The 16,201-nt window shown below is 43.5% G+C and overlaps 1 protein-coding gene across 1 annotated transcript in view; it reads right to left on the bottom strand.

The window, feature by feature from the left end:
• Positions 1 to 2,099: 2,099 nt before the first annotated feature.
• Positions 2,100 to 16,201, bottom strand: part of LOC104470067 (sickle tail protein homolog) — a gene marked incomplete at its 5' end in the record, with an annotated part of 19,266 nt that continues 5,164 nt past the window's right edge. The window contains 6 exons of the mRNA XM_010084857.1: positions 2,100 to 2,594; positions 3,314 to 3,436; positions 3,914 to 5,599; positions 8,469 to 8,588; positions 11,997 to 12,143; positions 12,764 to 12,918. Coding sequence (XP_010083159.1) covers positions 2,100 to 2,594; positions 3,314 to 3,436; positions 3,914 to 5,599; positions 8,469 to 8,588; positions 11,997 to 12,143; positions 12,764 to 12,918 — 2,726 coding nt within the window. The remainder of the gene's footprint in view (positions 2,595 to 3,313; positions 3,437 to 3,913; positions 5,600 to 8,468; positions 8,589 to 11,996; positions 12,144 to 12,763; positions 12,919 to 16,201) is intronic.

Raw genomic sequence — 16,201 nt, 5'->3', positions numbered from 1 at the left:
TCTCAAGGAGCATCAGGTATCAGCAAGTTACTGTTTTTTGGGTGGACATCAGACCAACAGCTTAAGAACAAAACCTCGTTTAGCTTGAACTAGTGCATTGCCTGTGCACTGTGACGGAGAAGCTGGTACCCAGCCTCCTTGTGCTCTCTGTATTTGCTCTCTGGTGTACTGGAACATGCAACAGAGCCCCACTTGGTAACAAGACATGGCACTGGATTGGGCTTGTTCCCTTCAGAGCAAGGGAGTGTACTCAACACCTGACAAGGCAGAAGGCACCCTAGGAAAGTGCATGGCCCAGGGTGTGCAGTGTGACAGCAGTTCTTACAGGGTTTTTCCCACCTGAAGCATAGACCAGGCTTTGGAGCCACTTCTCTGAACCGGCTGGAAGGGAACTGGCTTCAACTGATGGGTCAGGGTGAGCTCTCTGAACTGCGCCTTCTGCTTCACCTTGGCTTTGAGGCCACTGCACTTGGCCTGAGCTTGGCTCTCAGACTGACGCCGCAGCTCCGGTGTTCTGGCTGCTGTGCCAGCGGGGTGGGGGGTGGCACTCGGCGTGAGCGCTGCTGGAACTAGACTGTGTGTCGTGTTCATGAGGTATGAGTTAACCTTTACATTCTTTAATTACTCTGCTGTAAGGGATGCACCATCTGAGGGCTCGGCCTTGAAATGACACTTGTAAGAAACTTCCTGTTTCATGAGGAGGAATAAAACAAAGAATAGTTAAAAGGTGGAAGAATGATACCTCAATCAATTGGTCAAAGGTTTGGGTGTGCTTTTTTATCTTGCTAGTTTTCTAACCTGGAGTTCCAACAATTAGGCCTTGTCCACATAAATTTGAAAGACTCCATTTTAAAATGAATACTTACGTATGGCTTTAATCTGGGAAAAAAAAAAAAGTCAATTTTTCCCTTTGGGCAAACAGCTTAACAGCTGCTTGAGACCATTCTAAAAGTTATTGTGACAAAATACAAATATATAAGCATGCAGCCCTTTATTTTTGTAAAGATCTTTGCTTATCATAGTTCTGTATATTACATTATGGTGTTATACAAATAAATTTATTTACAAAACCATGAGCTATGCAAGCTTCTTGCTTTTTTTTTTTTCCTATTGAATGATATCCATCTTTTTCAACCTTTCCCCATATATATTTTTAAGCATGCATAAAAATTAACTTTGGCGTGGTAAAACTACTCTATGTGCCCAGCCACATACAGCATTTATTTATTTATATATATTTATAGATATGTACAAAAGTTTGCCAGTATACAGAACAGTACAGAAGTGTACATTTTAAAATCCAGAATGCAATACATTAATGGGTTACCAGGTCTCAGTAAAATAAAACGGAAAGAAAACAGTGAAGTTAGCTAAGGAAAAAAAAAAGTAATCAGCAACTACCTATATGTGTAAAAGATTATTTTTTTTTTCTTGGCTTGGCAAATTTTAAATATAATCTGAATGGCAGTGCAATAAGTTGAGTTGCCTCATACACACTAAGACCAGTCTTGTTCTGTTTCTTGTGTAGAGGTTTACTGTCCAGCATACTACTTTCAAATGTACATTACAATAGTATCAAAATGTTTTGGCAAAAAGATCTTGAAAGGAACCATGACAGTTGTTGACAAAAATAGAAATCTGTAACAAAGCTAAATAACACCAAAATAAAAGAAAAATATTTTAGTTTCAGTTTTACAGTCGTGTATAATCACACTTTAGTATATCTCTGTTCACTTCTAGTCCCCATAATGAAAAATAGCTTTATACAAAACAACTTACTAAATTTTTAACCATACATTTTCCCATGCTCAGTACACTGCTGTGCACACACACTCAATTCACTCACACACCTTCACACTTTTTTGTAAGCGGTGCTGCCTATAGGAAGAAAACACTCGTATCATTACAACAGCAACGGAGTTTTACAAAAAAAGTTAACTCTAATCTAGTGTGGTAATTCAGTATTTAGCACGTGATTAGTATTAAGCCTCCAGCGATACAGCAAAATGGTTACATTCCCTGGTTAAAATACTGGCTGCAGATTCTTTGAAAATGAACAAAAAGCCTTGGTGAACTTGCACGCGTGCTGTGCTTAGCCTTTAGGATGGCTCCTTGGCTGTGGCTGGGGTGGACTTGCCGGCATTTCCATTCTGTGCCTTGTAGCTGGTGAAGCTAGGTGTGTGGATTGTCCTGATGCTCTTCATACCTTGGTTCAATGAAGTGGGAGAGGTAGAGGAGGGGGGGGAGGTAGAGGAGGAAGGAGGGGGTGGCCGGCCGTTTTGAGTCTGTAGTGAGAACGAGAGATGGTGACCTTTCCCTGGGTAAGTGGGGCTCTGAAACTTGGAGGAGCCGTTAGAGACAGAGGGGATGAGGGAGGTAGAGTAAGTTATGCGACCTGTCTGAGGAGCGAGAAGGTTAGAGGAAGGAATGGAGGTTTTAGTAGGTGGATTAAGAGGGTGAGAGCTGTCACTGCTAGAAGCAGGTGCTGAGCTGCTTTTCCCAGAAGTGGGAGAAAAGGCTGGGATCTTAGAAGCAGGTAGGGTAGGGGAAGTAGCCTTATAGTCCCCACCAGCTTTCTTAGCACTTCCATTAGCCTGCAAATAAAGATGGCAGGAGACAGTTTGTCAGAAAGCCAGTAACATGATAAACCAACAGGACCTGGGAAAACACCCCTACAGAGAACAAAAACTAACGGTTGGAGGCCTGAGCTAAATCTTGCAGCTGTGGACTGGACCTGGTAGAAAACCCGAAGTGCCCAGCGAAGAATGCATAGTGAGAGACAGAGACAGCGAGCCAACAAAGCTCTGTGAGGAGGTGTGAGCTATGGGTTACAAACCAGTCACTACATGGGCCATGCTTCTGGGTTATTAACGTGTGAACAGACGTGTCTGTCTGGAAAGTTAATGTGCATCTACTGCCGTCTATTACACCAACAGGTTAGTGTCCAAGGCTTCCTGTAAAGACTCTCTGAACAGAAGCATTCCCAGCTCTCCTAAGGAACTGCCACATTTACCAAAGGGAAAGTAAACAGGTAGTTGATATCTTAAAATTACAGCTGAATACCACAGTTTAAAAAACAAAAACAAACAAAAAAAGAAAACAAAAGCAGCAGGTGTTTTATTGCAGACATGCATGCACAAGCATGGTGAAAAGTTAAGTAGATACTGTCATGCCCCCAGGATCCAGGATATCCAGTTAGACCTCACCCAAAAGTCAGGCATCCATTATTTGGTATAATCTCAGTCAGTTACTGGAGTTTTTAAATAAACAACATGAAATGTCCATCCAAACACTGGGTTTAGGGTAAAACTACCTGTCTGTATTGGCGTGGATCCTGCAGCTTGTGCTGTTTGCCTGCTTTCTCCATGCTTCCTTGTCTAGTTTTTGAAGCCATGGGGACTGGCATCCGGCTTGTCTGGGAGGCAGTGCTGGAGCCCTGCGGAAACAAGTGGAGGGGCAGGGAGGGGAGACAAGGAGAAGGTGTGATCAGTACCCGTGTGCTTGATGAGGAGACTGCACACCATGCACCAAAAAAAAAAAAAAAAAAAAAAAAGCCACAGTACTACATGCAGGGAAAGTTCAGGAGCTTCACACCGCAGGTGTTAATTTCCAGAATCAAATGGAGAAAACTGCTCAGCTACTGATCAGCCTGAGTTTCATGTCAGTGACGCTCATCATTTCACACAGCAGATTATTTGACCCAGCTCCCCTGCATTTGCCCATCACCAATCAGCAGCAAAGATTAAAAAAAAAACCAAACAACCCAATGGTCTATTAGCTGTTAGACACCTCATGGGGAGCCCAAACAAGCCACCTGAAAGGAAGCAAACAAATCACAAGACCCTCTTGTTTAATGGTGATTATTGCAGATTTTAGAAAGCAGCTGGAGGTTTGATTTCTCGGACTGAGGTACCTTACGTGAAGTGGCTGGGACTGGCGGAGCGGGCTCTACGCCAGCAAGGCTCTCATCCAGCACTACAAGCTCTCGGGGTGGGGTCTCTGGTACTATCTGGGCAGAGAAGGGGACAGTGCTTCCCTCAGAGCTGTATGTGCTTTCAGGGATAGATTTTGGACTCATTTCACTGATGGTGTTTTCCAGCTGCTTTATAGTCTGCTCAAGGCTGTCTAGCGTTCGGTATGTACTCTGTCGAATTTCATCAGTCCTAGACAGGGACACTGCAGCTCCAGAGGGTCCCTCTTGCTTCCCAGAAGGACTTTTGTCACTGTCCTCTGGCTGAGATCTGGTGATTTCAAATCTCTTTGCTTCCTTGTGCTGCTTCAGGGTCCCATCTTCCTCCTCTTCTTCATAGACCACAACCTGCAGGGTCTTCTTCCCGGTCTTGGTTCCTGTTTTTATTGCCTGTGTCAGAGCAGCCAACTGCTTTTTAGGGAATTTGAACTTAAATTTTTTCTTAGAATCTTGCCTGCTTCCAAACTGATCAGTGGAGTCCAAGTTTGCTTCTGTGTTTAGTCCATAGATCTGACGGTATTTGTTAAAATTCATCTTTGTGCTCTCCTCCTCTGCAGGAGGTCTGGTTTCTACAGGGTCAGAGGAAGACAAAGGGTTAAATATATACTGCTCATTGAGACTGTGAGCTGCTGAAGACTTTGCAATTGCTTTTCTGTCGTTAACTACTGGTAGCTCTTCCTTCTGGTTCTCAGAGATTTCATGTGCTTCATTTTCCTCCTCCTCTTCCTCTTCTATCTTTTCCTCTGTCATCATTTTCTCCAACTCCTCATCACATTCTTCAAAAATTGTAGAAAGCCGCTTATAAGCTGACCTAATATCCATCGGTTCATCAAAAATGATGATGACGGGTTTTTTGTCCAGACACACCACTGGCTCTTCGCTGTCTGTGTTTTCTGGGGTTCCCTTCTCTGACACCACCTCCTTCCTCGCATCGATGTTCACTGTTTGCACATCTCCACCTTTCCGGCTGACTATATCGTGAACTTCCCCACTCGAGAGGACCTGGACAGCTGTTTTAGTAATCATGAAGGCGATGTTTTCTGTGGGTGGGTTGTCTTCACTTGGAGAGCTAGTCGAGGAGTCTGTCTCTTCAATACTGTTCACACTGTTACTTCTGGACACTTTGGGTCTTAGCACAACCTGATTGTAGTTGACTGCAGAAGCTTCTTGCTGCTGCGAGGAAGGCTGAGGCCCTGCAGCCTCCTGCGTGTGCCTCATGAGAGGGGCAACACTGGTGATGGGGATGTGCTTGCCTGTGGTCTGCAAGGCTTCACCCTGCAGCAGGACCTGCTGAGCATCTCGTGGGAGTCCATAGTTTGGCTTTTGTTTTCCAGTTTCAACAGCTGGAAAATGGGGTCCTAAGGTATCTTGAACTTCTTTTCGCTTGTCATCCTCTGGCAAACTGACACCAGACAGGTTTGTGCTCATATTCTGGATGTTTTTCTTAGAATAGTCTCTACTGTCTATAAACAAACCCTTGCTAAATGTAGGACTGTCATTCATTGAAAAGGCAATTTTACTCTCAGCTGTGCTGGATGAATCAGAACCCAATTCTTCTTCAGTTTTCCCTTCCCTCTTCTCTTTAGGATGGTCACTATCTGTGGGAGATGCTGTTGTAGCCCCATACACCTAAGGGGGAAAGTTGGATTACTTAGTTATTCAGGGCTGTCACCTTTACAGGACTTTTTTTTCCCCCAAATAAATCATCATATTCTCAGGGGAAGTGCAGACCTTGTGAACTCACCACTCTGTTTACTGCTGCAGAGGCATGCCTGAAGTTGTCATCTGACTTCTGTCTTTCTTCAGGGCAAAATTACAAATTCTGGCAGAACAGCACATGACGTTACTGTGCTGTGCTATGCATGTGGCCAGCGCGGGTTGCCACTTAGGGCTCCTGTCTTAACAAGGCCTCCAGAATATGCAAAAGCACACTAGTTACCTTATTTCCAACACAGTGCTACCTTGACCTGCTTACTTTCCAGTTAAAAAAAAATCCCTAGTTTGTATAAGATTGAAGTTGAAAAGATTCACGATGGGACACATCAAAGGAAGCGTGATGTGGAAGGGCTGGCAGCAGGGCACTAGGGCATGCCAGCTCACCGGAGAGCCAAATGCGAGAGCCTGGCTGGCCTTGAAAAGAAGTTTTGTATCAGTAAAAGCTGATTTTCAAATTATGACATTTTGCTGCCTCTAATGTCGCTCGCACCTGAGAAGGACTGTTCCATCACAGTTAATATGATCACAGTCTGAGCATTCCTAAATCCTTGCTGCAGCTTAAAAGTACTCCTTCAAAATTACCAGCAGCACCCTCCAGCACCCATGAAAGTGCAGAATGAAACATTGAGCTACTGTTCGTTTATAGAAACAACTCCGAACAGCACACACAGAGGTCATCCACTAGCTCAAAAGTAGTATGTTGTCAGCAATGCAAATTTAAGGGGACTTTTTTCTTTATTTTCAAATGAGCTCCTCTGGAGATGCTGTTTCATAATACCAGGCTTTTATTTGGGGCTTGGTTTGTTAAGTGCTAGTGACACCTTAGGATAAACACCAATCATCAGAGTGAGGGAATGACCTGAAGAGACACCATGCCTGTGAATGAGCAAGAGAGAAATCTCCAGTCAAAAGACAGCTCGACAAGAAGGAAATTAATCTGGCCTCAATTGCCTGAAGGCACTGAAGCATTACTGCTGACATTCCTTGAGACTAGAAGCTGACACCTAACACACCGGAAGGACAGATTATACTCATATGAGCATCAAGACGTGCAGAAGATCAGTCAGGAGAGTTGCCCTCCCAGCTGAGATGAATGAGTGACGGCACAGAAATCCACGGGTTGGCCAGTGCGTGTACTCCCCATGCATACATAGGATCACAACGTACAGCTTCTACATCTCATGTGGTATTTTCTTATATACTGAGGATTTTACACAGAAAAACTTTACACACAAACAAAATGCAGGAGTGAGAAAGTCAGCGACAGACCAGAGTCACAGTTCATTTCCACAAAGGCTCATTACAAGTACCAAGGCTGTGCAGCTGCTCCATGGATACCCTGACATCCCTCATATTTCTAAACAAAGAGGAGCCATCACACAAACCAGCCACAGCCAGCAAGGCCTCAGTGGGCAGGCTGACACCGTCCGCACTTGGTGCTGAGAGCTGGTATCAAAACAGAACGCCAGGGCTTGTGGTTACCTCAGGCCCAGGCTTGCTGTGTGGTAAGCGCCTCCCAGTCCCGTTCCATGTCAGAGCTCCCAGAATTAGGCCAGGCCATTTAATGGCACTTGTTGCCTCGGGATATGTTGACTCAGTGACTGAGTTCCCATTTCTCTTTTATCTTCTGTAGCAAGCTCCACTTCTTGTTCCAAGCATTAGGGCAACATCTCATGGTGTCATTGTACAACATATCTAATTTTATGAACTGCTGCCTTCTACTCAAAAATAAAACCACAACTAAATTCATTTCCTCTACAAGTTTATCATGACCGTAAGTCTCCAAATTTAAAGCCAATAAGCACTCTGTCATGTCAGATGACAAAACCAGATCTCATTAACCATAATTATTTCCTGGACTCTGTTATTCCAGTAAATAGCAGTTTATGGCAATTACTTGGCAGCACCTTTCAAAGAAACGCTTGTGCTACAGGATGTGCAGTGTCTTGTGTGGTGACCCAGGATTTCATGTAACAACGTGATCTCCTCATTCTGACACCAGCAGTAATGAGGATGAATAGAGATACATTCATGCTTTTTATTTTTCTCTGTAACACTGTCATATACTCCACAACAAAGCAATTTTTCCCTTTTACTCGTGCCCATGAACTTGAACCCTCACCCAGCCAGGTGTCTGCAGCTTTAGACCAGAACTGCTGCTTGGGCAGCTCCAAGCCATGTCCTTGTGTGCAATGCCCTGACCTGTCAGAAATACCTTCTGGCAGGGTATGGATTTTGATGCTAATAATATATCAGACACCACCATCTAGGTGTCACCTTGTGCTTTACAGCTGCAGCGCCCTGTGCAGATGCAGCTCGCTGTGGTTAGGGCAGCTGGGTTCTTCTCTGCCTTGGGGACCTGGCAAAACCATTTTCTCTCTCCCTGCCTCAGTTTCTGTTAAAGTGGCTCTTGAGACTGAGAGGACCACTAATTCTCCTCAAGACAAGAACAAGGCTTAGGAGAGATGCTTCACTGTCCATTGCCAGAACAGCTCTGGAAGGCTGTTGTGAGTAGATTGAGCATCTCTGGTGGAAACTGATGGATCGTCTTTCAATTTTGACTTCATAAAACCCTTGTATAATTGCTGATGAGACACCTAATGTAGATTGATATAACATTCCATATGAGTGTTTCTGAGCCATACTGAGATAAAAGGAAGGAAACCCCTGGGCAGTGATGGGTGGGGGTTAGACAGAACAGGACATAAGATATAAGATTAGTTTCGAAGGAAAGAAGGTTATGCCAAGAGTGGGTGGCATGTTTACAAATGCCACTTGTTACCTTCTTTTCCTTGTGATGCATTAAAGTCCCAGGCCTTATGTCTTTAACATGTGTATCATTTCTGGACTGTTCAGCATGACTGTTTGAGTTTACATCCATAAAAGAGCACTTCTGGAAAGCCTAGGAAATAAATACTGCAGGTTATCAGGAGACCAAGTAGCTTTTACGCAGAAATGTCTGGAGATGACTAACTACAAAGAGAGCATTTGTTTTTAACATTCACAGCTCAACAATATTATCTACAAGCTCCTGAGATAATAGAGATTTTAGACTATCAGACTGAAAGACACAGGGCGTCCCCTCCAGCCTGCCAAGACTGCACTCTAACTCATCATGCTGATCTCAATATTCCCTGCAGAGAGATGAGCTTGATTTATGCTTTTACAAATGGGGAAGTGAAGGCACAGAGATGTGCTACCAACTATCTAAATTTAAGTAGGAAGCCTATGGCAAACTTTGGGCTTGTGACAGTACCTACTTTCTAGTGGCTAATAATCATGCAAGAGCTACATAACTCCACCCCTCCCCACACAAACTGTTATTAGAACTTTAGACTTTGAGATATGTGTCTTTGCCACAGTCCTCACTAATGCTCCAGATGGTGACAGTCCCAACATCGGGCGCTGTGGACCACTGGCCTCCTATCATGCGTACCCAGGGCAGGGCCTGGACTTTTCAGGCCTTTATCTTGCTCGCCTCTTTCCATTTCCTTTGGGTTTCTCTATCCAACTGGTTCCCGGCACCAGAGGAGCAGAACCATCACTGTCACAACTGTGCAGTACTGGCTGCAAGCGTGTATCACCAAGATTTCTGCAGGCCCCTACTGGCATGGTCTGCCTTCAGTGAGATGTACAGGCTGGACACCTCTGCCAGCCAGAGGAATGAGAGAGGAGTGCTTACAGGAGCCAAACACACCATGACACACAAGAAGATTATATTCTTATACCATGTATTAGGGAAATTATTTAATTCCTGGCAAATCTCATGAAATCAATAGCCCTGATTACAGATCAGAATCAGGCTTGTTCTTCAAATATTGTACTTCTCATATATTTTGCATGTTTATGCAAAATCGGAAAAGTTAACAATAATGAAAAAAATCCAATGCAAAAATCAGGGTGTAGAGTTTCTTCTGGTTTTCCATTACATCCTATTTGTATGTGTTTACAGAGCAGAGTACGTAAGATGACACCAATTATTAGAAAAAGTAGTCTCGGTCCTCATAATAGAGGGTATGGACTTTCCCCATCTTACCTATTTTTGAGACCAGTTGTGTTTTTGAGTTAGGCATACCATCTACAAGGGCATCCTCAAAGTCCTTCAGACTTTAAGTGATGAAGAATCCACTGTTTCCCTTGGTAATTTGTTTATTTCTCACCTTTGCTCCAAAATATTATAACCGCGTCCAAATACAGTTTGTGCTACAGCAGCTGTTCATTATTATGCCTATTTTTGCTAGATCAAAAAGACACTTCACATGGAAGTACCTTCATATTCTTAACAACACCCTTTCAAACAGGAGATGCACAAATAGTTAATCAAGGATGCAGCAGCCCAGTGCTGATCTCACTGATCCTGTACACAGAGATAAAAACACTTTTTGTTCTTACATCTATACCCACAGCAGAAACTAACTTTGTGGCAATAGCACTGACCTGGGAGCTCCTGTCAACTTGTTACTGCAACTCCTGTTTCTTTCCAAGACATGCAGTTATAGTCTGGCCTATATTTTGTTGTTTGAAGAACATGTGGACTTTATATTTCAGTGAACGTGTTATGACCATTAAGTGATTGCTATCATCTCCCTGCTCTCACACTTCACTGGTTTGAATTAAGCCTGTTTAAACAGGTAAGGATTTTAGATGTATTCCCAGGCTGTCGATGAAAATACAGTGACACTGGGCCTGTAGCTGATCCCTATGGGACCTGACTATAAACACCTGCATGAAGGGCAGCACTTTCAGAGCCAGACAGCCCTCTATCATCTTTGATAGGTGTTTGGTTTGGGTTTTTTTTAGTATAATCTACGGTGCCAGGTTTTTTTCAGACTGTTGTATGATATTTGATCAAATTACTTACAAAAATGTTTACAGGTATACAATTCAGTTTAAGCAGTCAAACCTGTTACCTGAACAGAGTATTGTTTGCTTTGACATATCTGTGTTCCATTACATTGTGTTTACTAGTGTAACTGTTAATATCTGTCCTTTAGTTCTTCACTGATTGAATCCCACGCCTGATTTTCCATTATTCTGCCTGTGACTAGTATCAGAATAATGAGCCTGTAGCTCCTGGACCGAGGAGTTTGCTCTTTCTAAAACATCATCCTCTGACAACCTTCTAAAATACACCTGGTTGGTATTTGTTTAAAATAAGCATTGCTTGTCCCCAGAACTAGCTTTTAAACACTCATTCCCTGTTGAGCTATCATGCCTATTTCTCCTCCTTAGTTCCCCTCAGTTCCCCTTTTCAGACTTTAACCTCCACTTCATTGTCACCAGTTGCAAGGCAGCCAGGTTGCTTTCCTAGAGACAGGAGATGATGCGACAGTTGCACTGTCCCCAGCTATCCTGTTGCTCTAGCCATTAGCACACAAATGAGGAATAAGGATACACTGCTGCTCTCACTCCCTGCAAACCAGCTGTCTGAAGCACTGGTGGGTGACAGCTGAGCAGAAGGGCAGGGTGCACCCATCACACATAACAGTTGCTGCTCAATATCCATGTCTCCTGTGCTGCAAACACTACCTGGGCAGCACCAAACCCCGCTTTTGGCAGGTGGGCAGCTGGGATCATCTCATGTTGTGACAGTGCACTGACACACCCCAACATCAGAAGTTCTAGCCAGTTAAGCTGATCCACATCTCCTTTCCTCATGTGGGCATGGGAGAGGACAGAGGGTGCCCCTTTGAAGCTGGAGCTCACTGACGGTAGCTGGAATTGCTGGATTTTACTGCAGCATCGCCATCACTGGACTAAACCGGCCTATGTGTTATCAAGCAAACAACCAGCAAGACAGCACTACTTCTATGCCATCGGCAGAGTAATGTACCAGTTACACAACAGGAAACAGCAAATGTTTCAATGTTCAAACACTCCAGGAAACATTGGACCATAGCACAGAACAAGTGAGCACAGCCCGCCAGGAGCAGACCCTGTATTCCCCATTCCCACCAATGTTAACATGAATGACGGGCTCTTAGCACCCTGCCAGTCTGATACTAAGTGAGAAATGCTAGGCCAGAGACAACCACACCAAATGCACACCAATATTTCACTTGTCCCATCTTAAGTGTGTAAGATTCACCAGTTGCAGCCAGTGCATTCTTGACCAGTCTCTCAGCTCCAGACCTCTTGAAAAAAATTTGGGTGGTGCTTTCAAAACGTGTACCACCCAGTGCAATAAAGGGGGACCAAGTGAGACTGGCAGACCTACTTTTTTTTTTCGTTTTCAGAGCTACAAATTGTGCTGAGGCCCTAGAAGTGTTCTTGGGCACAGGTGTCTTCATGTGCAATCCAAAAGACATACCTGTAATTCTGCCATTATTTTATCTCCTTCCTCTTCCTCTTCATCTTTTGGAGCTGATGCCACAGTGTGCCCTGTGCTTTGAGACAATGCCTGATCCTCTTTAGGGACTTTGGATTGCGCTATTTGTCCAGAATCTTCATTGGATTCCTGCAAGGGCACGAGAAAGCAGCGAGACAATATAGTTGAGCCCTCCAGATGCAAAGCAAACACAGAAAATTTAACACTACTGCAATTCCCCTGTTGCAAGGTCCCTCTTCCTTTTTAAGGAGACTGCTACCTCATTAGTTCAAAAGCAAACAATATTGCTGATGTGATAGCATGTTCACATATTAAAAAGCTTCCTAACTTGGACTTCCCTCCACTTCCTTCAGGGAACAGAACAGATGGGGAAAGGAAGCCCAAAGAAACTAATTCGCAACATTTCTGTAAAAACACTCTCAAATCTGAGCTGATCTTCCCCATCTGTGTAAGGCGTTCTTTTTTTAATGTTTAATCTTCTTACCACTCTAAATGAAAGCAGCCTGTGACTTGCATTCTACATTGCTAGGAGGTAAGAACAGCAAGACTCCTGTAAACAGAACTGACCAAACCTTACTTGTTCATTTGGCCTAACAGTAGTGTTTCCTGGTAGGCAGTTTCAGTAGCTCTCCAGGACGTAGCTGTCTCAACTTATTTTGTGGTTTATAGACACAGACCAAGCCTGGGAGTGTTTCTCTGTGCCAGCTACTCATCAACAGTCTGATTGCCTAGAGTCTGAATCATCAAACCTTGACAGGAGCAGCCTCTTTCCTGGCTGCATAGACGACCTCTCCTGATCTCGTTGTGGTTAGCCCTGACCCTGGCAGGTAACTGCGCCGTGGAGGTGGAGGAGGTGGAGACTTGGTCAGCTTGTCATTATCCTGTTCTCCATCAGTAACGTCTTCTGCAAGTAAACAGAGCAGCACAAAGTGAGCACAGGTGAGGGAGGGAAAAAAGTATTTGACTCCCCAACTCAACTGGAAAGGAAAAAATGTTTTAAAAGGTCCTGTTGCTGAATACATATGAACGGAAACACATTTGGGCTTCAAGTGGAAACACCTTGAACAAAAGCAGATAGTGCTGCACTTGCACAGAGAAACCATGTCGCTTCACCCAGAATTTTTCAACAAAACTCTTGTCCCCCACGTCACTGTGGCTGAGTTTCAGCTCTTGGTGTAAAAGTGTGACAGCTCAGCACACTTTTGCAAATCAAACACTTGTAAAGAAGTATGTAAGGTGCAGGTTCAGCTGGGTACCTGGTTACAGATAGTGCCCCTGTAGCCTCCTTTGAAAGTGGGGCCACTGACGTGGCTACTAACAAGACACCAAACCTGGAGGCTTCTTGTTGTTCTCGGGAATTCTGAAGCAACCAGCACACATTTCTGTTCTGCCTGGGAGCTGCTGCTGGCAAAGTGCTAGGAGAGGAGCTGAAGAGTTTTGTCCATCTTATAGTTGGACAAAACTAAGTTCAGACAAAGTCTGAGAGGGAAAATGTAAACACTGCTCTGGAGATGCCACCTCTCCAGTTCAGTAAGTCCTCTCGCCCCTGAGCAGGGCAGGGGAGCACCAAAAGCAACTGCACTTGCTTCTCGTCTAAGGCAGTATTTGTTTTTCACTTTACTTACTACTAACTATTCCAGGAATGCACAGTTTTGCCTTTGAATTATTATGTAAGAGCCCTATATGTCTATTTTGCTAAGTCATGAAGAATCAAATACCAAATGCAACACCTGAGCAGAGCCAGCCCGAGGAGAGTCTTCCAAGAGAAGACTTGTTTCTGAAACTGGTATTTCCCCACCACAAAGATTCCCCACCATCACTAGATGACATTTTTTCCAGAAGCAGCATTACACTGCTTGTGACCTGTCCCTTTGTGTTTCTGGTCACAGGCTAAGCATCATACATGGCACAGCCACCACGCTCACGCTGCTGTTTACAGTGCGAGAAGGACCCTTCTGCAGCTACTCAGTGTTACATAAACAGCTGGAATAAATATAATCCAGAAAGATAAAACCTCCTGCTTTTTGGGATTACCCAGATGTTTAGGGCTAAGTATTCCTTCTGGGTAAGTTATTGAATAACTGCCTGCTTCTGGGGCTGTGTCAGGCTCCTCCAATCTGCTGGCTGGCTCCTGTGGATGGACGGAGCCCTTGTCTGACCCAGCCTCATCTTTGTTCCCTTCTTAGCACAAATGTTCTTTGAAACTGATTAAGCTTAAAGAAATGCTCTGTTGTATTATAGTCCTGCCTGCTCATCTGGCACACACTCGCAGGACTGCAACAAGAGTGAATTTCCAGATGCACTTTACATTAGACCACTTCTTTGGTCAATATTCACCACTAAGTTTTTCGTGACATCAGATGTAGTACTGCTGCTGTAAAATCAGAGTAATTCTCTAAGATGGTGCTTAGCAGACTGTGATGTGGGGCCTGTGCAAATCCCTACTCCTTTCAATGGGCTCAACCCCTTACCCTCAAACTGGCACTGTCTCTGACTGCAAGAACACCAAAGTTATTCTCACACTTGATAAGAATAAGGCTGGATGAGAGACATGGAAGACACAAAGACAGAATGATTCCCACCATCTCTTTCACATCTGTGGGACAATCATCCACCTCTATCTTCAAAATGGGAAATAAAAAGGAGAAACACAGGCAAGAGAAATTGTCGGTGAGTGGCAGGTGCACAAGCTATCAACAGCTAATTCCCTCACATCCCTTAACTGGGGTCCTTAAGGAGAGATTGTGATGAGGTTTGCTCACAGTCAATGCAACAACACCAGGTGAGACAAAACTTCAAAGGTGGATTTCTATTTTCTTTACTAAACAATTTTATTTCCCCAATAGAAATAGGAAGGGGGGAAAAAAAAACACTTTGGAATAAAAAAACTGAGGAAAAGACCTCATTCTATTTTTTTTTTCCTTATGGATGAGTTCTTCTAGCATATTTACAGAGGGAGGAGTAAACAGACAAGTACAATTCACTCAGTTGGAGACTAACCATGATCAAAAATGCTACTTTATGGAAGCTTCTTTGGTGCCAAAGGGCTTAGCGCTCCTGTGAACAAAACAGGAGTTGTTCATTGCCAGACATTTCACTGACCTGAAGCATTCTTCAACAGGCACAGCCAGGCTGGAATTAATTTCCCCACCACACAAACTTCTATTTGCACCAAAAAAAAATCCAACGTGTCTTAAAATGATCTCAAAACAATAATGCCTGCCTTGAGGCAGCCTTTGTAGTCAAATAAGCAAATTGTCTTTAATGGAAGCTACTGATCAGTCAGCACTTGCAAAAATCAGGGCATTCTCACATACGAAGGCACAAAGAGAGATGAAGGAGCCCAATTTCTAATGCACATGCTAGAGATATTCCCCATATTTTTCACCGAACAATCTTGATAACAAAGATGAGTTAAAAACATTAAAGAAGCAGTTACAGAGTCATCTGCAAAACTGTGTAATTTTACTTAGTTTTGTGCTTTTCAGGGGAAAAAAAAGTTTCTTAATTGGGTTCTGTGTGGAGAATGGCTGAGACAACATATTCTGGCAACGTGATCTATCTGGGTTCTGCAGTGAAGCCAACAGAGGACTCTGCTAATTTATGGCCAAATGTCTTATGCACTATAGGTAGGTGGTCTCTCTTTCCTTATGTTGCTCCATTTTTTAGTCTACAGCAGACCGATATTGAAATTTTCATCTTGAATCATAGAAGAGTTGGGTGGTATGTGAGATATTTAATTAGCTATTAAGGAAAAGTTTTGCTGTTCCCTTATTTATGTTACTATTACAGGATTCATTATGCACAACAGAAGGAAAATGTCTCAATCTCATCTAATTTCTCTTTAAATCTACTGGCTACACACTGCACAAAATTGTATTCTAGAAGTGGATTAGTTAACTATGTAAGTTACAAAACTTCTCTGTTATTGTGTTCTGCACTTTTTAAGATGCCATAGCTCACTGCACCCATATGGTATTTATTTTCACTGACATTTTCTATTTATGACACACATTAGACAAGATAATTGTGTTGATAGCCAGTAACCTCACTGAACAGTGCCAGAATTCTAAAATTATTTTATGATGTTCAACAGAATTTATTTTAAACATACATGTTGTGAAACATCCAAGGAGCCAGAAGTCTGTCAGTGCTAAAGCTGCACCCAGAACAAAATGCTGGATCTG

Source organism: Pterocles gutturalis, unplaced genomic scaffold, assembly GCF_000699245.1.
Source record: "Pterocles gutturalis isolate BGI_N339 unplaced genomic scaffold, ASM69924v1 scaffold16305, whole genome shotgun sequence".
In the NCBI taxonomy this organism is placed as follows: domain Eukaryota; kingdom Metazoa; phylum Chordata; class Aves; order Pterocliformes; family Pteroclidae; genus Pterocles; species Pterocles gutturalis.
Note: the sequence above shows the minus strand (reverse complement) of the source record. Positions and strands in the feature narration are given on the sequence as shown.